The sequence below is a fragment of the Paramormyrops kingsleyae genome, chromosome 8 (genome assembly GCF_048594095.1).
Source record: "Paramormyrops kingsleyae isolate MSU_618 chromosome 8, PKINGS_0.4, whole genome shotgun sequence".
NCBI classification, from domain to species: Eukaryota; Metazoa; Chordata; class Actinopteri; order Osteoglossiformes; family Mormyridae; genus Paramormyrops; species Paramormyrops kingsleyae.
This window is the reverse complement of record NC_132804.1, coordinates 19502675-19523516: the sequence shown is the minus strand read 5'-3', so window position 1 is coordinate 19523516 and position 20842 is coordinate 19502675. Positions and strand designations below refer to the sequence as shown.

The 20842-nt window shown below is 45.1% G+C and overlaps 1 protein-coding gene and 1 long non-coding RNA gene across 3 annotated transcripts in view; one reads left to right on the top strand and one right to left on the bottom strand.

The window, feature by feature from the left end:
• LOC111851714 (plexin-A1-like) overlaps window positions 1-20842 on the top strand; it is a 145845-nt gene that overhangs the window by 7423 nt on the left and 117580 nt on the right. For both annotated transcript variants that reach the window (XM_072715431.1, XM_072715430.1), the window contains exon 2: window positions 19375-20730. In XM_072715431.1, coding sequence (XP_072571532.1) covers window positions 19564-20730 — 1167 coding nt within the window. In that variant the 5' untranslated portion in view covers window positions 19375-19563. The remainder of the gene's footprint in view (window positions 1-19374; window positions 20731-20842) is intronic.
• LOC140592283 (uncharacterized) lies at window positions 6099-15641 on the bottom strand. The gene is made up of 3 exons (XR_011992626.1): window positions 14346-15641; window positions 14113-14224; window positions 6099-6925 (listed from the first exon to the last, which is right to left on the bottom strand). It is a non-coding gene; the product is annotated as an uncharacterized lncRNA (long non-coding RNA).

Below are 20842 nucleotides of genomic sequence, written 5' to 3'. Positions count from 1 at the left end.
TAGGTACAATACTTCATTACATCCCGAGGAAAAAATTCCCTGATTTCACACCAGTGTACCCCACCCAGTTACGTTTCTCCCCTCCCAAAGTTTGGAGGAATTCCTGCACGCTGGTAGACTGCTCCCTTGGCCCATGTGCCGTGGCTCTTCATCTTGCTGTCATCATTGTGTCTTTGGAAACCCCTGGCTTTGTGTTCAGGAGGGTCACAGTTTGTTTGCTGGAAGGCGTCCGACGGGGCCCATAATTCAAGACACACAGAGGAATATACTTTGGTGGGGAGAGTGTGAAATGGCGTAGGGCCTACACTAACCTGCTTCTCTCTTTCTCACTTCCTCCTCCTCTCTGTTTTTTTCCTCCGTCCCGTGTGGGACCCCTGAATCATAGGGGCCTCAGTGGTGGCCCATTGTGTGTGGCTCAGGGGTTAAACAGTCCCGTGTGTCGTTCTTACAGCAGCCCCGGTTATCATTGTGACTTGGTGTGTAGCGCGACACGCCATTTTTAGCTATTCTAATGCATGGAAGGGTTAAGGCATACCTGTTGCCATGGAAACATCGGGAAAGCAAATGCAGAGCCAAGGGAAATGTGATAAAAATGTTAACTTTTTATTTAACAAATAAGTTTGAGGCTAAAATCCTAATTCCCATTAAATGTGTAATGTGTGTGTGTGTGTGTGTGTGTGTGTGTTTAAAAAAAAAATCATAAAAAGCAAGCAACAGAAAACTTGTTGGCAGAGGAATTCCTTCAGCATGGACCAGCAGGGAGCTCACATCTAGCCTTTCAAGTGCCCCCCCACTGCCCCAGGGGTGGGGTTTGACCGGGCCGGTCTGGGAATAATTAGCCAGCACAGACAATGCGAGACTCTGGGGAGTTGGGAGGGGTCTGTGAGGTTGGGTGGGTAGCGGGGAGTGGGGAGGTCACAGGGTGCTCTAGTCAAGGGGGGGGGCATAGGGCCAATGTACGCTTGGCTTCACCGACATTATGGTCCTGACGGCGCTCTGTGACCTTTGCTCTTGTCCCAGCGTGCGAAATACCATCCGATCCAAAGAGGCATCAACATGCCTGACAAACCCTGAGTTATTTGCTGGAGCTGTGGGGGGGGGGGGGTCTTCCACCCAGCTTCTCACTGCCCTGCCATAAGTCATAATGCTATTGTTCAACCCAAACAAGCGATCTTAATTTTTACATTTTTCCTTTTTTTTCCTGTGTCCCTTGTGTCATGTAAAATATTTTCTGGATTTGACCTGGGGGTGCGGCGGCAGTCTGGTTTTGGGGGGTGCTCATACCTATTCTTTTCTGTTCATGACGCTCGCCACTCCTTTGCTTGGAGGGGGTTCACCTTGTGTGTACATGGACCCTAACCCCCCCCACCCCCCAACCCACAACGCACAGTTTAGGTGGGGGGGAGAAACTGGTCTGACTTGTGTGGTGCCAGTAGATTGCCGTTTCCCCTGCTGGATGTAGCCACTCCATGTTGTATTGCCAAAAGGAGGGAAACTGCAGCCTAGTGTCTGAAGGGTATCGGATCTGTGGGATGGGGGGAGAGCGTTGATGAAAGGGAGAGGGTCCGCACTCTGAGGCCGATTGATCTGTCCAAAAACAAAAAGTTATAGGATGCTCCCACCCAAATGAATGCCTGTTTTTGAGTGTCCTGATAATGGTTAATCTCTCATTTTATGTTGATCATTTGTAGTACACATCTTCCTGCCCTGCTTAGCAGTTGAAAGTTGAATCTCAGGTGAAACATTCTGGTTGCCATTAAGTGTTTAAACATGTTCTTTGAGAAAAGGGACTGGGCATAAAAGGTTCGTGGGTGCAAAGTGCAGGCAGAGCGAATTCAGGGACCCAGGGTCTCTCTCTCATACTTTCCTCACAAAGGCTATGGTGTGCTGCTCTTGTTTCAAGAACCTAATTTTTTTTCTGTGCCTTTATCTTGATATTCTGGCTTATTGCTGAGCTAAATTACTGTAGAGGAGGTTGAAGACGGGTGTATTTATCAGGTAGGCAACAGAAACCACAAGAAAGGGCGACTCGTACAGGCTGCACAGTTGGGCCTCATTCTTGTTCACGCCTTTAACGAGAGTTGGAAAGCCTAAAGTCTGAGGGCACGTGGGCTGTCAGTCAGTCCATTCTGGAAGCGCTTTTGAAGAACGGATAGATAAGTGGTTTGTTCCTGCTCTAATGTAGCTGTTGCAGTGGCTCCCTCCCACTGCCACAGTGCCAGATGTGAGATGTTTTTCCCCAGCAATGGTGATTTGGATTTGGAAAGCAGATTTTTAAGCCTGCCCCCCCTAATATTTTTCCATGGGTTTGGGCCAGAGAGGAATGGGCGGGAGCTTGGCAGCATCGTTGCAGTGTTTCCAGTCTCGCCGTTACATGAGCGTGTTATTGGGCGGACTGGGTGGTGACGGGAAACCTGACTCTCTTTAATTACACCCCCCCCCCCCCCCAAAGGTATCTACTTGATATTTGCATGTTGGATAGATTCAGTTTTGGATAACTGAATGTGGGAACAATTTTGAGGGGAGAAAAATAGGTAGCTGGGGGTTCAAAGCCTGTGTGTGTGTGTCTGCGTGTGTCCGTACATACGGACACACTGTGTGTGTGTGTGTGTGTGTGTGTGTGTGTTTGTTTGTTTGTTTTGTATAATATACAGTGGAGTAGTGCCGTAACCAGGAGGCATGGACTGATGATGAATGACATCGTATCATGTTCAGTGATCATGTTCTACATTGCCACATATGACCATTGTGTGCGCGTATAGCAGCATGGAGGGGAGAGGACCAATTCTGTCAATTGGACACACTGGTGTTATTCCTAACATCCTAGGTGTGGGGAGCCATAGGGTATGACTTTAGGTCATCTCTGGTAGTGATTCGGGGGACCCTGACGGCACGTCAGTGACATCCTGCGTCCGCATGTCTTACCCCTCCTGAGACAGCACCCTGGTGTCTTTAAACAAGACAACACCTGTCCCCACATGGCATGTGTGTCTATGATGACGACATAGATATGTTGAGGTCTTCTCGTGGCCAGCCAGGTCCCCGAATCATTCCCCAATCGAACATGTGTGGGATCAGGTCGGGCGTCAATTCAAACCCAGTTCCAATCTAGAGGGCTCATACTGCCAACTCTGTTGTCCATTTGTTCTGATATTATAATGGTTGCAATACAGTCACATGAACTTTCACATGGTGTAGATTCATGTCCAGTGTTTCCCCTACCATTATATCAGGGGGGTGCCCCGTCCCCCTAAAGTCACCTCCTGCCTCCCCTTCAGGGAGTTAATTTTATTTCATTTTATTTTCTATATAGCACTAATAACACTGATGTTATTTCCACCATTCTGTCTGGGTGCTTAACTTTTTTTTTGTCACTGTGTGTGTGTGTGTGTATGTATTTTTTTGTGTGTGTGTGTGCGTATGAGACTTCTTCCCTAAAGTCTTCCCAGAAGAGTGGCAGCTGTTTTACCAGCAAAGTGGGGACCAACTCCATATTGATGCATTTGGATTTAGAATGGGGTGTCATAAAAGTTCCTGTTGGTGTAACATCCAGGTCTCCCAATATTTATCGATATAGCATGTGTGATATAATGAATTGTTTGTCTTTTTGCTCTGTGGTCTGACTTCTGTTTGAGTCTGTTCCACGGGGGCCTGTCGTGTACCTTTGTGCCCTTGAACCCTCCTGGGTGGTGGCAGGACAGGAGAGGGGGTTTTAGGTAGTCTGCCCCAAAGCATCCCTCCTCAAGCAGCTCTTTCTGCGCCTGCCGGGGGGAGAGGCTGGTCTGAACTGGTCCCCGTGTTCATCCCCGATACGCTCTGTGGCTCTGACAAGATAAGCTGCCTTTTTTGCAAGCGCATCACGGTGCTGCTTCCTCCAAGGCCCAGACAATTTCCTGCCATCGGCAAGGCTCAGCTTATCCATTACCGGACCTCATAATGGGCTTTGCATCATCCTGAAGGGGCGCTAGCAGGCCGGCACAACACTAGCGGGGAGAATTTGTCCTTTGATAGGCTGAGGGCGCATCTTCTGAGTCAGGCAGTGAGGCCTGGGTTCCTCCTCCCTTTATTCCTACCTCCCTCTGTCCCAGGGGTCTATTCTTTCATATTCGCTTAAGGAGCCCCTGGGCTGCTCCCGTTCTCTGCTCCTCTTCACAGCAGCCTGTTCCGTTAAGGGCTGGATCCTTAACCTTGACCCCTCACTTCTACTGGTGGGGAGGATCAGGGTTGTGTTACTGGGCCTGCAGCTCTCCACCTTCCCCAGGCAGCACTGCAGCAGATGGACTTCTGTACATGCGAAGGGACCCAAAATAACACCAGAGGCTAAAATGAAGCCTCCCGCTTGGCAGGTAGCTCAGTACTGTTCAGGCTGTTATTCACCCAGGAAGTGAATGAGGGCGTCACCGGCAAGCAGGGCCGCCCTAATCCCATTGCTCACTCTCACTCTCCAAAGTTAGCGGATGCTTTTCTGTCGAACTGTCGGCGGTGCTGGGCGTGCGAGGCGGCTCGGCAGCGGAAAAGCCGGAGAGACGTGAAAGTTGGCTCCGAACGAACAAGTAGGGTGCTGTTTGAACACGCGTGACGCAGCTAAGTGGTGCCCCACCCCCGGTTTCGCAGACAAAAATGCGTCGCTTCTGCCCTCGAGGCCCAGAGCTGGGTGTGATGTCAGAGCTGCCTTAACTCCTTTTTTCTCACAGTTAAGATCTATTTCATTAACTGTGGTCATCAATTGGAGTACAGCTGAATCTGTCCCAAGCTGCCCCCCCCCTCCTATCAGTTATCGCTTTGTAGAAGGTTAGAGAATGATGGGAAAATGATAAACGCTTATGGAAATGACTGGAGAGGGTGGCTTCCTCTGTTCTAATGATTATTACTTCAGTTAATAGGCCTTTACCCAAGATAGCATGCTAACTATTTAGTGGGGGTCGCACTGTTTATATACACGTTTTGTGGGCTTGTAACCTGATGGCGGCAAATTTGTGTAGGCATGCACAGTAATACGATATGCTGAGGTATTTTCGATGTACCGTATTTTGGAACACCCGTGGCATTTTGAAATCTTGGTGACATAATTAGCCAAATTTTTATAGCGCGGGAAGTAGGGATGAGTAGTGAAACACGGTGCCAATATGACACTGGTTCCTATACGATTGGTACGTACTGCATCATACTGTAATGCAGATTTCGGTGCCACTTACCCGCCTGAGCTGTCGATTTTAAATATTTGCCCTCTGGTGCTCAAGCAACTGAAGCATTACCGCACTTCATGTGCCATCACTAGTTAACATTATACTTGCACGCTAGTAGCTACCTTAAACATGGTTAAAATGCCTAAGACTAAATTGTTTGAAGCGTGGCTGTGTTTCACTCAAAAGGATTCTGACACCAGGACGTTGTTAAGTGAATTTAAGTGTTTTGTTTTTAGTTATATTCATATCTTTAATCTTTGTGGAAGTACCTCAGGTCACTAGCAACCAGAATGTTGACAGCTCTTCTGGGGTCATATGATTCAGTGTGGAGGCTGTTCCCAGGGTATATCACATACTTTTCATCCGCATCAATTTGCTACAAAATAATTTATGGCAAAATAGTTTAAAAATCAATGTTTTATGGTCATTTGGTAAAAAAGTAGTGTTGCTTGTGTTTGTAATCCGTGTTTGAAAAAAACTTGCTTTTTTCCCCATAATTTCATCTTCACGAGTCAGAATTACTTAATCACTGAAATAAAGTGAAAATCATTAGAAGTTTGCTTATATTAACCTCTTTCCCCCCCCCCCCCATGTTACTCCCACTTCCACTCTTTATCCCTAAACTGCAAGGTGTGAATAGAGAATTATCTAGTGGTAGTAATGTAGTAGTAATTTAGCAATGTAAAAGCCTGTGGGTAAAGAGCAATAATGAATTTTGATTAGGGCTGCTGTGATTAGTCAACAATGTCCATGAGAGTTGACATCAATATTTTAAATTGACGTATTTAAAAAAATAATAATAATTTAATGAAATTACGTCTTCTGAAATACTTTTAATTCATTATAACAAATGTTTTCCTTCAATATCATTCCATATTATGGGAGATATGTGTGTGTGTATGTATGTATATATACACGATGCACGTATGTCTGTGTACATTGTAGAAACTGGCAGATGTAGGCCTCACCGCAGGAAGCAGACGAGGCAGTTTTGTTTAGCAAGAGCCAACTTTATCTGCAACCCCTAAATGGACAAACACTGAACACCAACTGTTCAGCTCTGGTCATGCCTATCATCCAGCTTGTGGTACTTCCGGTCTAGCTGGACCTCCATGGTGCGGCACGCCTCGCCTCTTCATAGGTGAGCAGTACCACCTCTGCAGCCTCAGCCTGCTGCCTCTGGTGGTTGTGCTTGAAGCTAGTATTGCTAGTAGTTTCTTAGTCACTGGCGAGTTGAGAGCCCTCACTGGCCGGTGAGCGGTCATACTCCCTGAGAACTGTCGCCTTCCTTAGTCTATGACGTCTTCTCAGACAGAGACCTAGCAGGCTGGCAGGTGTGGCTTAAGGGCGTGCTGCATGGTCATGGAGTGCTTTGGTGGTATGGCAGTCTGGCAGGGGCGTTTTGAAACCGTGCTGCATGGGCTCGGGGCATTTTCAGAGGATGAGGAGGCACCTCCCTCAATGTGTCGTCCACCCCCCCGCTTATCTCCTGGCAAATTTGGCCTGTGCTTCAGGGCAAAACTCCCTGATGTCCCCTCTCCCAGTAGCACCAGCAGACAAGCTTCCTTTCTTGGAGCTTGCAGTCCTGAGCCGGCCTCGACGCGAAACGGCTGCCGCTTCTTCTCCCACTCCACCGTTCCACAGACGCCCACCGGTCTGCCAGGCTGGAGCGAGCTGTCAGAGTGATGTCCAGGAGGATCTGCTCCAGTATAGCCAGTGGGGCCGCTTCTGGCATCCTACTTCTCGCACCAGTGTAATAACCGGCAGACCCAGGCATCACGGCAGCAGGAAGAAGATGAAGCAGTTTCGTTTAGCAGGAATGCTCTGTATTTGCAGCCCTTAAAAGGACCATATACTAAGCACCAACTGGTCCTGACACTCACTGCCCACTGTGCTGGCCGTCCTGACCACTCCAGAAAACACACGGCGGCACGCGCACACACCACTATTTATAACAATTAACATTAACACTACACATGACATTACATACAGTACAATTACCCCACAAGACATGACAAATATATTATTTAAAGGGCTGGCACTGGTCCAATATGCTATGCTGTCTGACTGGTACCTCCAGTTCTGCTGTATGTATGTGTGTGTATGCATGTATGAATAATTTGTGTATGTGTCTAATATGTGCTAAAGACCAAAAGTATGTAATAGTGTTTCCTGAAAGTCCCACGAGCACATGAGTTAGTGTTGAGTTATTTATTGTTGAATTATTGTAGTGTTAGGGTTTATTTACCATGAATTTAAATGTTTTGTATTTATGTATTTAAGGTGTTAAGTTAATATGGGCCTGTTGTTCATTTTTAAGTACAAATTTGCCTTAGAAATAAAAAGCCATTCTTTGCTGTCATCGACCTTTGTTTTGTGCTTCCCCCCTCCCTTAAAATGACTGGTTCAGGCACTGTTTTTGCACCAGCACTATTTTAAAGGTGTTGTTCTAACACCGGTATCTGGAAAAAACCCCAAACAATACCCACCCCTTGCAGGATGGGGCGCTCTGCAAATTTTCTTGCAGATATTTCACGGTACCAGAATAGTGTTGCTTTTGAAAATAAAATGCAGTCAAAATACTGCATGCTGTGGTATAATGTCTGGATGGTATGACAGTATGAAAAATGCCTAGCTTAAAATTTCTGTGTTAACTGTTTAACCATTGCAGGAGTTTGTAATCTGAATTGACTAGAATGCAGCTGGAAAAAATGCTGGTTATTTTTTCACTGACTAGCAATGGAAATGATAATGAATATTTATGATGTATGATGACAGTTTCCCAGTACAGGTGTTGGGGTGGATAGATTTCATTGTCATCGGCATAGATTTAAATGTAGTGGATACAGGTCTGGGCTACTTTCCCCCTGTATAATTTGACCACATCTTTCTGCTGCATTTTCAGGCATCGTATGACTGCTAATGGTCCTAAGTGTTTAAATTTAAGCCTTTGCAGATTTGTTTTTTGAGTCTAGGGGTGGGAAGAGGGCTCACTTTCCACATGAGATTTCATTTGATTTTTGAACTCCCTGGTGGCTATATCTCTACCCGTGGTGTTGAGAAAACATAACTGGAATAGTTTGCCGTTGCTCAGCTAATGAAGACCACATCTTCAGCTGGCTCTGCACTGAGCACAATGTCTGCTGCCAGCACACATGCATGTGCACACGCACTCATGCAAGCCGCAGTGCACACCATATGATGAGGGTTTTCACGCTGCTTTTATTTGTCCCCTTTACTGAGTGGTCACTTGCTTGGGTCTGAACCTCTGTGGCCTGCCATGTGATGTGATTCAGCCAATCAGAGCATGACGCAGTCCAGAAGCGAACCAGATGTTACTGTCCAAGCTGGAATAGCTTCAAGTTTTTTGTTTTTTTCCTTCTGGTGATTCCCATCCTCTTGTGCGTCCGTTCACTGCTCTGTTTATGCATTTGAGAGTCGCAGCGCCATCTGGTAATCTGTCCCTTTTGAAATGTGTGTGCCATGGATCACGTCAAAGGTCACATCAGCAGTGAATCGTGTAGATTTTTATTTTGTAAGCCAGCGTTATTAGCTTGTGCATCTGGGTTTTAATTAAGACTTTAGTTTATATCTCAGATGCAAATCTAGCCTTTAGATTTAAAAGGCTAGGAGAAGCAAATTTCTACAGCCACCCCCCTATCCCCATCTCTGCTGGTTGTTCATTAGTCTGGTGTAATTGTGTTGGCACAAATAGCACTGGAATAAATGAAAGGCTTTCACTGCAAAGGTCAGTACCGAGCTGTGAATCTAGGACCACTATGCAGCCAACCAGCTGCAAAACTTATATTTTCCTGCTTAATTTTGCCAAAAATGCCATAATGTTTTCAGAAATTGATTGATTTCCCTGAGTCCATTTCGATGTTTGCACGGCACTAGGCCATTTCAGATTTGGCACTCCGATGCAGATCAGGACTGGTCCAAGTGTTGGCCTAGTCTGTGACCAAGCTTTCACGTTCTGGCCCTTTTTTTTGGAGATGGACAAATTAAAGCAACAGAGCATCCAAAAGCTAAGAATGAATAGAAGTTAGGCTCAAGGTTCATCTGATAACTTGGGGGTGGGGGACAAGGGGCAACTGAAGGAAGATAGTTTCACCTCATGCCAGACTTCGGCGAGCCACGAGAATTGTGGAACACCACGGTTAATACTTCTGCACCCAGGAGAATCGCAACGCTGTTACCCTCTGGTTCCATCCAGACGTGGTAATTACAGCCTACTCTAGAATCGAGTACGGGAGGGGATTCTGATGGGAGCCGGCATCTGGTAATAGGATTAAAACAGACGTATGGTGGTCTACTGTGTTCTCTAGCAGCTATAAACAGCTGCTGCTCTGCAACTGTAAGAGTTTCGGAAGGGGCACATGAAGCCAGACAGCCTGTTTCCAAAGCTGTTAATTCTCCGGCAGTCATATGTAGTGAAACTGCCAACTGTCCCTTGAACCTTTGCACCGTCTGCTCAGTCAGAGCCCTAGAATTCTGGTCAGCATCTCCATTCCTTCCTTCTATAAAGCATCATTGCCCCTTCTCTCCTCAATGACTATCGCTCTAAAGTATCTTCTGAATTGCTTGCTCAAGCTAGTGACCATGCTTGCTTCTAAGTGCCCTCTCCATGCCCTGCAACTACAACTTGATCATTTTGATAAATCATGAGAATGTTACAAATAAAAAAGACTAACATACATTATGTGTAATGTTGATCTATAGCAGTTACTTTGGCATTTCTGCAAATAGGACAATCACAGAACATTCCAATTTCACTTTATAAAGCAGAGTGGTGGTGAAGACGTTTGTGGCACGTCTGTTAAAACTGAGAGGAAGAAAAAGGCAGAGGGAAAGCAAGAAAATCAAGCTGGCCAGTAACGGCAAAAACAGTTTTTTCACACAGTGGTTCTGTATGCAGTAAAATATGCAAAAAATAAATTGGAATGACAGCCTTCTTTTCAGCAGTATGCTTTGTGAAACAGCTATGAGGCATCTTGATGTTTTTTTCGGAGGTGCCAGGTTTTGGTTAAAGATATCTCTTGAATGATTTAACTGATGGTAACTTTTGTAATAAAATCATTCAGCTTGTTTGTGCTGTTCTGTGGAAAACTGTATGCTGTTCATTAATATATTCAACATTTTCACACTTTATGATGTTAGTGAATTATGAGTTTATAAAGACAGTATTATGATGTAATAATCCAGGTCTGATTGAAAAATTATATATCAAAATATTCAATGGTTGCAGTCTTACTTTTCCTGCAGTTTTTTGCTGGAGCAGTTCAGGTTCAGTCTGCTGCTCAATAGCTAAGTGTCTTCTGCGACCTGAGCCATCAGCGTTTAAGCTGGGGTTGCCGCTGTATACTGAAGGCCATCAGTGGCTGGCTGTCCCACCAAGGTTGCAGAAATGAGGACCGATGTGTGTCTTGAATATCCTGTCCTTGTTTGATCCTTTCGATTTGCACAATGCTGGTGTGAAGTCTTGAAAATACAGCCAGTTCAGCAGTTAAAGATCCAGATTACTAGTTCCCATCTTGGGGCCCTGGTGCTTTTTCTAACCCCATTCCTTTCAGCTCAGCCTCTATTCGGAATGTCTGTCACCAAAGTGTAAACTACCCCCCATCCCCCCCACCCCAATCTACTGAGTCATTTTAGTTGGGACAGAGTTGGAGGCATTTTACAAGAGACTGTATATTGTTGTGTGGGCTTGCAGGAAGAGGCCCCCCTACATTTAGAACCTGTTTGATACCTGAATCAAAATTAACACATGATGTTGTTGCACTTAAAATGGTACGCAGTTGTCTCATTACAGCTGCTGTACAAAGTGCCATGGTAGGGTTTTGTATTTGTTCAGATTTGGAAAGCAAACAGTAGTACTTCAGTGTGTGTGTTTTTTCTTTTACCACACACCACTTTTACTATCCTACTAACTTGCATGCATATACACATATATATATGTACATATATATACATATGTGTATTTATATGTATATATGTGTGTATATATATATGTGTGTGTGTGTGTGTGTGTGTATAAATAAAAAATGAATGAACCTCCTCCTAAACTCATTGTACTTCTTGTGCTTGGTGAATAAAAGGATTCTGACTTTATAAATGTATTTTTGCCAGTAGTTTGCATTATATCTGCAAACAACCCTGTTTCTTCTGGGGTTCTTTTTGGCCAGGATGTTGGTGCAGGTTCTCAAACTTGAGTAGTGCTTTCAGCTTCTGTGGGATGGTGTGGTGGTCACAGCTGGGCCACTAACTTCAGGATTGTGGGTTTGCTAGGATCCTGCCAGTCAGCCATCCTGTGTGGGATCCTGCTAGTGAACTGTGTTTGTGTGTATATATACAGTATGTATGTATGTGTGTGTGTGTGTGTGTGTGTGTGTGTATATATATATATATATGTGTGTATGTAAATATGTATATATATGTAGTATATATGTGTATGTATATATATATATATGTGTGTGTATATATATATATATATATATATATATTGTGTGTGTGTGTGTGTGTGTGTATGTATGTATGTACGTATATACACACACACACGGGTTCCGGCACTATACTGTAAGTATGACTTTCACAATTAGATGGGAGTTCAGATAATGCCGTTGGTGAGGAATTTGCATGTGAGTCATTGGTGAAGAAGCCCCAGAGTGCCCCTGGCTTTATGGGAAGGGGTGGAGTTCTTTGGTGATTCTGATCATTTACAGCAAGTGAATGCTGACTGCTTCCTCTCCCTGTCATGATATATGGGCTTGGTTTTGGACACACTGGCGATTGGCGTTACCCATTGATGCCTTGGGTTTCGTGCGTGTGTTTCATGATCAGAGGAAGCAAAATTTACATGTTTGTGGGTGTGGACATGTCTTTAGCCATCCGGGGTTGGTGCAAATATGCTGGTCTCCCACAGGCCCCAATCCCTCACGTGGTGACCACACTTACTGTTGTGCAGAGCTAATTGCTCTGCTGATTACCACGGCACACTTACTGAGAGAACTCTAAATAGGTCTGGTTTTCAGTATTGTGTAGCTTAATTGCTTGGGTTGACAGGATTGAGCCCTTTCTTGGTGGAAGACGGAAACTATTTTCCTCTCTATTTGATTTCCCTGTTGTCTGCTCCTGTGCCCCTGGTCTGCAGTATCATATTTCTTCAGCATCCACCTCCAGAAGGGGAATGATATGGGTTGGAACAAATAGCCTTTAAGGGGCCAAAGGTCCCTTCTCATTGCATGACTCTAGCTGTTTTCCCACTGTGAGGTAACTCTTTTTGTTCCTGGTATGCTTGTTCATAGAGCTGTAAGGTATAAGGTCCCAAACTCATGTCCTTAATAGCCCCACTTGAATTGTGGTGGCCAGCTCATAAGGTAGGTTGAGGGTTAATGTCAATTCTGTCAGCTAGCTTGCCTTAAATGCTTCTTGCGAACACATGGATTCTCAGTATAGCGCGTTTGTCCTATGGCCCTTGTTTCAGTCTTACCAACATTTGTGACAATTTACGATGCCAGTAGGGATAATACTAGAAATGTCCTTGTTAAAATTTTATATCCATTCCTTTTTTACACACACACTTCATTGACCTCAGGGGTGCACACAGGTGGTTATTAAAGTAGCAAATTGTAAGAAGCAAAGCAGTACAATCATAACCCCCCCCCCCCCCCCCCAGATTTGACCTTTTGATAATTACAGAGTGTGTTGATAGGCTGCTCACTGTATAATTTGTTTCTCCTGTGGTAAATGTTTGCAGTGAACACACAAATGAGCTAAATATTGGTATTCACATGGATGTGTCAGGATGGGCAGAGGAGCTGCAGTCACGACTGATTTTTTTGTGCCAAAAACACAGAGAGAAATGATAAGCAATTGAGGTACATTTAATGACCCCACCCAGTTCTTGCGTATCTGATCTTATCGTGAGATTTCAAGTGACACTTGGCACACTTTGTGACTCATGCTCAATTTGGTGACTCTTAAAGCAATGGCACAAGTCTGGAAAACTGCTCAGCTCAAATGATCGTCGTTAATTTCAGCAGCTGCTTTCTGTGGTGGTATGTAACTGTGATAGGCCCGCCTTTTTTGCCATTTTTGTTCAAAAAGGCATCTAAGTAGTAAGATCGGAGAGCAGAGTTTAGTGGGACAGGCCTGGAGGGCACGAGTCTTATCTAACACAGCAGTCTGGCAGGCACATGGGGTGGTGCCTGACTGCAGGTTAGCACTCAGTTCTGGTAATTGAAAGGTTGCTGGTTCAAATCCCATGTCTGGCTGAGTGATGTCACTCTTGGGCCCTTGAGTAAGGCTGTTAACCCCTGTTGCCCCTGGGATTGTGTCTGACCCAGCTGTATGATCCTCACTTGTACATCACTTTGGACAAAAAAATGTCTGCTAAATAAGCAAATTAATGTTTGACATGTGAAACTCAATGCTGTCCTTAGTTTTCAGGATTTTAACTGTTTATTATCTGCTGCCCTTTCCATCCCAGAGAATAGATGTCATTTGATTAAAAACTTTAATGGTGATTCATCCATCCACCTATTGACTTCTTATCCCGGTAGCAGGATTGCAATGTTGAAAGTATATCAATGTATCACTCAAAATGGTTTTCATGCAGGTAAATCCCGAATGTTTCCCATCATCATCATCTTCATCATCATGCTGTCACTCAGTATTCATCATCATTATAGTTACCCCTTACTGTTATCATGCAGTAGTGGCTTTTATATGTCATTTATATGACATTTTATTTAAACTATATAAAGTGTAAGTATATATAACCCACGTAGTTAATACATGGTGTCTCTGTTCTCTCTACTTTTAGAAGAATAAGCCTAACCCAGCAGTCACCTTGTTGTGGCCGGTAAATTTATCCCCCAAGAAAAAAACTCTAGCGACAGCGTGTATGTCAGATTTGTTATCCTACCTGCAGCCAGAGAGCCGAGGGTCATAGATGGAGTTTCTTTAGTCGGGTGCAGATGTTTCCTAAACGTCAAATTTTCACGCCAGTCGAGCAAATGCATAATAAGCAGAGGCTCCTGGGAACGTTTTGGCGTGAGAGGAGAGAGAGTCTCAAAATAAATTTGTCATAGATTTAATACTGGGGTGTTGAGCTGAATTCCTGAAGGGCCTCGTCTCCCAGGCTCGCCTCTTACTTACCTCATTATCTCCGTCTTTGTGATATTTTCACATCAATTGGCAGCTGCTTACTGCATGTTATGCGTCTCCACTCCAGTTAAGTGCATGTTTAGCGGCCACTCCTCTGGTGTCCCGTGGAACAGATGCTGGTTGGATGTGACGTTTTGCATCTGTGGGGGAATCTTAAGGTGTATCCAGTATAGATAATTAATCGCTAATTGGGCAGTTTAAGCCTTGGGAATGGGTTGTGATGACAAACCCAGCAGGCTAAAAGTTCTCTAGAGCCCCCTTCCCCCCCACACACTTTTACACCCTTTGTTCATTATCTAGACAATGATATGTATTTAATAAATATCTGTTACTGTCAGGCAGTCTGGCTTGCTAACAAGATTGTTAGCATTGAATCTACTTACCCCTTGTTCTGCCTCAGTGGCCTGCCCCTGGGCAGCTAAGTAAGATGTAATTAGGGGTAAAGGTTAGAGGTGCAGCAAAACTGTGGTTTTTTTTTTCTCCTTTTTTGTTCCAACCCCCTCCCCCTTCAACTGCCCTGAATACCAGGTGTAAATCTTAGAATTATTTTTTTTCTTTCTGATTTGCAACACAAGTGCATAAACGGGCTGCGCAAAGGGATGGTCCATCACCTGCCGCGTGGCATGTAACCCTATTTGGGAGGGGGCAGTCTCCCAGGCACCTGCCAGACGCACACTCCCACCACGCTCCGAGAAAGGCATCCTCCTGGCCCTGATATTCCAGCTGCCCTGTGGTTTAGTTTGGCTGCCTTCCCTCCCTTGGTAGGGCTCCAAAGCTTGCAGTCCAGACTTGATTTATATTGTCAGTAAAAGTGACTCTCGTATTGAATCGCCTTTTTGTGCAGTTCCTTCATTTTCAGGGCTGGCTTTGTCAATGTCAGCTTTTTCTTCACACAATATTAGTGCGGGCAGCGCCTGTAACGGTCATTAACGCCGCTAATATATCTGTTGCACAGGTTCTCTGGAAGCCGTGTGAACATAATTTTTCCTTTTCTAAAAGAGAGCTATATAGGAAAATTGTTTAAAAACGGAGTCGTTTTGTCGGCGTCGTCGTATGGATTTGATTTGCTGCCGCCAACCCTAACTAAACACAGCATTCCCCAGCTCTGAAGTCGTTTTTTTCCCCTCCCTGGTGTCACTTTACAGTCTTTTTACGCCAAACCGGCAAGGCGCAGGTATGCTGCTGTCTTTACTGATAATTACAGGATGGCACCTGCCTCGGGGACCCGTCGTCGTTAACGTTTCCAAACCAGAAGCGCCTCGTTCCAGCCGCTACGCCCAAATTCAACCCGTGTGCCCTGAATGGGTAGCACGAGTTTCCTCAGAAGCGGGGCGTGGCGGGCGCGCGCGCGGTGCTGGGAGTGGGGGGGGGGACGTGTGGTACAGGCAATATGCGACCTACGTGTTAAAAATGCAGCGTGTAGAAATTCCGTTTGAGTGCCAGTCGCTCTTTCTTGTGCAGGGCGCCGTAATTGATATGCCAAAAGCAATAAATCACCGGTGCACTGTGGCTCTCTGGCTATTATCTGGGAAGACGGGTTTACCGGCGCTGTCGAGAATCTGTGACTCCATGCATTCTCATTTATTTATTTCCCCTTTCGGGGGCCGGAGCAGTGGGGGTGGGATTGACTTTAGCTGTGTTACTACAGATTTCTAAGAAGTCCAATCAGCGTGCCATATCCCTCAATCCCCGCTTTGCCTTTTATTTAATATTTTTTTTTGTGCAGTTACGTCGCTGTGTCTTTTATGCTTACAGTAATTTACGTACGTTGCTAGTAGTGAGGCACCGATTACTGGCCGATACCGATTATTTCGAAAACTGACACCGATACCGATTGTATGGGAGGTTCTGCTTAAGTAAGTTTAAAGGGACACTCCACACAAATAAATTATAAATTAATAATTGATGTTAAAAAATAAGAAAACGTATTTATTTTTTGGTAAAACACCATCTCTGGCATGCGATACTATATTTTATAACTGTATACATCTTATGTAATTATAACATAACAGAGAATGGCTGATCATCAAGTGTGAATAACTCATTGATTTTCCGAGTAATCTTTTGATTTTACATTGTCTGTACTGAGTTCTATTTTGCTATCAAATTCTTGCGATAACGACAGACTATCGTTATTTGGCAGTACCTCAGCCTTACGGATTTGTTTTTCAGAAACTCTTCATACTCTTCACTGAGCAGTCAAATTTGTTTTGTTGGAATGTTAGTAATTCGTTCCTCCTCCTGAAATTTTAGCAATGTTTGCGTTTAATGTTGTTTTCGCTAACATTAAAATAATTCCACAAGACAGTCATTTTTCTATTTAGTGCGCGAGTGTGCAAAGCAAAATAGATCACCATTTTACAGGGAATTAGCGGCGGTAAATAGCCACTCACTTTTAACCTGCAGCCGACGGCCGACTGTTGGTGTATCAGCCGCTTATAGTGGAAGTGGGTTTTCGCCTATAAATGATGCTGACTTTATCCCGGTCGTTATCGGACTGTTTCCCACGCATCTAAAGAGATTTTCACTCCAAGCTGGCTTCATGTTTTTCGTTTACTTATATTGGAATTTGTCAGAGGAAGTTATGCTCTGTCGATTTTTGATTCTGAGCGCACGCCGTGTGTTCGTGATAAATAATAAACTTGTGAATAGCTAATTATAAACATTCTGAGATTAATTATATTTATGACTCATTGTTTGGAGAACCCACCACTCAAAATAACTTCAACAGTCTTCAAGTGTGATTGGGCCTTAGCATTTAATTCCAAAACATATTAATTAATTAATTGTTGGACTAATTAAAGCCCCTTTCCCTGGCTCCAGTGTCCCTCTATCCGTGTGTTTTTGTTGTCTGCAGTGTAGTGCTGACTGTAGACCGACTTATTATGGTCTCTGCTCATGAGAAGAGCATGTTGCACTGTATATATGAAGAATGTTTCTTTAGATCGTGGAATACCTATTTTACAAAGTGTTTTTGCCCACATTCCACAGGTGACGTTTTTCTCCTTATGTAACCAAAGCAGCCACGGTTTGTTGAAATCTCTTACTCTAGATATTAAGGTTCTGGATGTACTGTGGTTATGAATAGAAAAGGGAATTAAATCTTTAGGATGGGGAATGGATTTACAAACTGCAAACATCCCATAATTTTTCTACCTTCTTTAACCACGCAATACTGCTCTTCAGTTTTCTCATTCTTGCTCAAATTTATGTAATTTTTTTTTGTAGCGTTACCTGGGCAGTGCACGTTGACAGCTAATGTTATTTTTTTCAATAACATTACTCAGCCACCTTGCCAGTGGCAGCTCGTCAGACTTTAGTAGGCTAGAGTCCATGGTAAGGGTGTCGTTCTCCAGTTGGTTGCATTAAGGATCCTCCTCTCAAGTAAGAGATTGTGGCAGTAGAGGAGTTATCATGTGAGGATGTTCTCTACTGTGCGAGTGGATTGAAAGAGGCTCCTTGCCCCATACTGCAGACTGGAGAGCACATTTCTAATCAACACAGATTGGCTATTTCTGTTCCAGAATAAAAATTAAGCTGATGTAAGTCTCAATCAACTGACATTAGCCTGTGGAATTGTGGGAGTGTATGTTTCCTCTGAGCCATGATTGGTTGAGTAGCATTTCTAAATAGTGTGAAAATTTTCTTTCTTTTGCTTGTGTTATATAATTGTCTGTAAGAGGAGAGGGACTACCCCTAGTCTACGGTTGCTGGTGTTTAATTTACATTTCCATCTTCAATTTTTTGTTTTGGCCTTTTTTCCCCTCGAAACAGCTCCCCATAGAGTTTCTATATCTGTATCTTAATCCAAGGTTAAATTGAGCTGAGTTTATTAGAACCGTCAATTCCTTGTGCTGACTCAGCATTTACAGTAACACCAATCCATTTATACCTAAATGTGGCGAAAGAAGCCGTGATGTTTGATCTGTATGATGTCATTTTGGCAGTGATGGTTGTTCTGGAGTCTTCCTGTTGGTATGCACTTTTAGTTATCTTAGTTCAGTTGATATCAGTCTGCTAAAGCGCAGCCTTGACAGATAGTGATGTTCTGCTTACGTTTTCTCTTCTGAGTTTTTTTTTTTTTTTGTCAGTAGTAGCTGTCCTCTCTGTGGTGAAAGAACTGGGATGAAGTGCAGCTGGACTCGTGGAGTCCCTGATCCCCTGGAGTTGTCTCGTGGTAAACGTTGGCTCAGATTTTGTTTTGTTCTGCTTCTGGCTGTCAGTGCTAGGTTGGCGCACCAGGCGATTAGCATATTAGTGCCGGGGCAGGGTAGAGGGAAGTTTTTGGCTGAGGTGTGAGACACTCTGCATGGGAGACCCTCACGAAGGCTTTCTTTCTAAGATTAGGAAGGTGGCAGCGTTTGTTCGTCCACTTCCCATAAGCGAGGCTGTCCCTTACCGGCACCAAAAAGCATCTTTACAAAGGAGGACTTTTTTTGAACCCTCGTACCTGAGCCAGTCACTGTGGTGCCAGAAATTCCCACACCAAGGGGGGAAAAAAAACACCGCACTCGGCGCTTCGCCCAAATCCTTTTCGGAACACTGTGCTAATTAGGAGGAGGAAAAGGGCCGTTTATTAATACGGCATCCACTGGCGGAGGCTCTGCTCTGAGGGAGTTGGCAGAGCTGCTGGCTTCATGTAGCATCTTGTGTTCCTCGCCGCCGTCTCCGCCGGCTACTCTCCAACTTTCGAGCTAATGTGGGGGGGGGTGCCGCCGCCTGCATGGTTAAACCTGCTATTCTGTTATGATTTTGAGCAAAGTTGTTTTAAAAAAAAAAATAATAATAATCTGCTGGTCTCTCTTGCTGTCTACCCTGATAATTAAATGTTGTCAAGAATTCACCCTCGGGTTCCTTTGTCGTGTTTTGTTTGTTCCGATTTAAAATTCCCCTCTTTCTTCAGAATATCCAGCAGGGTTTCCTTGGCGTTTCAGTCTCGACGATGTCTAATCGATAAGGGAATGTTCCATCAAATGTCTTGTTGAATTTTTTTTTTAATCTATTGTGTTCTGTCTTTCAGGGCTTTCAACCGTGCTGCTGCAGATGTCATAGATGACAACTCCACACAGAGAGAGGAGGACGTTGGATCATTGAGCGCCCCACCCCCACCCCTATTTTTTTCTTTGATAACCGCTAACATAGGCTAGTAAGAAAAGAGCAAGTGGAAAGAGAGGTCTGTCGGGCGACGACTTTCTGAAGCGACGCAATCATGCGACTATGCTGGGGGTCTCCGTACCTCAGCCTGCACTTTTTGGTCATGGGGACTCTGGTCACACTGGTGCTGTCCCAAGTTGCATCAACACCATTTAAAACCTTCTCACCCCCTGAGCTGGGCCTGACGAACATGGTGATCCACAACAAGACAGGGGAGGTCTACGTTGGGGCGGTCAACTGGATCTTCAAGCTGTCCAGCAACCTGACCAAGCTTCGCAGCCACATGACGGGGCCGGTGGTGGACAATGAAAAGTGCTACCCACCGCCCAGCGTGCAGTCCTGCCCACATGAGCTGGCGCAAACCAGCAATGTCAACAAGCTGCTGCTGGTGGACTATGCTCAGAACCGCCTCATTGCCTGCGGGAGCACCTCCCAGGGAATCTGCCAGTTCCTGCGGCTCGATGACCTGTTCAAGCTAGGCGAGCCACACCACCGTAAGGAACATTACCTCTCCAGTGTGAAAGAGTCGGGCACCATGTCAGGAGTCATTATCGAGGGCCATGGAGGGCTCAATGGCATGCTCTTTATTGGCACGCCCATTGACGGCAAGTCCGAGTACTTCCCCACCCTCTCCAGCCGCAAGTTGATGGCCAACGAGGAGAACGCCGACATGTTCAGTTTTGTCTACCAGGATGAGTTTGTTTCCTCGCAGGTTAAGATCCCCTCGGACACACTGTCAAAGTTCCCAGCCTTTGACATCTACTACATCTACAGCTTCAGCAGCGAGCAGTTTGTCTATTATCTCACGCTGCAGCTAGACACCCAGCTTACGTCCGCCGATGCCAGCGGTGAGCAGTTCTTTACCTCCAAGATCGTCCGGCTTTGCGTGGATGATCCTCGGTTCTACTCCTACGTCGAGTTCCCCATTGGGTGCACGAAGGATGGCGTTGAGTACCGGCTGATCCAGGATGCCTATCTTGGACGGCCAGGCAAACAGCTCGCTGCTTCTCTGAGTGTGTCAGAGGATGAGGACGTCCTGTTCACAGTCTTTTCGCAAGGTCAGAAGAACCGGGCCAAGCCACCCAGGGAGTCAGTACTCTGCCTCTTCACCCTGCGCCGCATCAAGGAGAAGATCAAGGAGCGCATCCAGTCTTGCTACAAGGGCGAGGGCAAGCTGTCTCTTCCCTGGCTTCTCAACAAAGAGCTGTCCTGCATCAACTCGGTGAGTCCGTGCAAGCTGCAAGCCCCCCAGAGATGCTGTCTGCTCAACCCCAACATTCCTGTCATTCTCTAGTACCAGAGATCTTGGGTGCCTGGAGGCTTTAGATGACAGA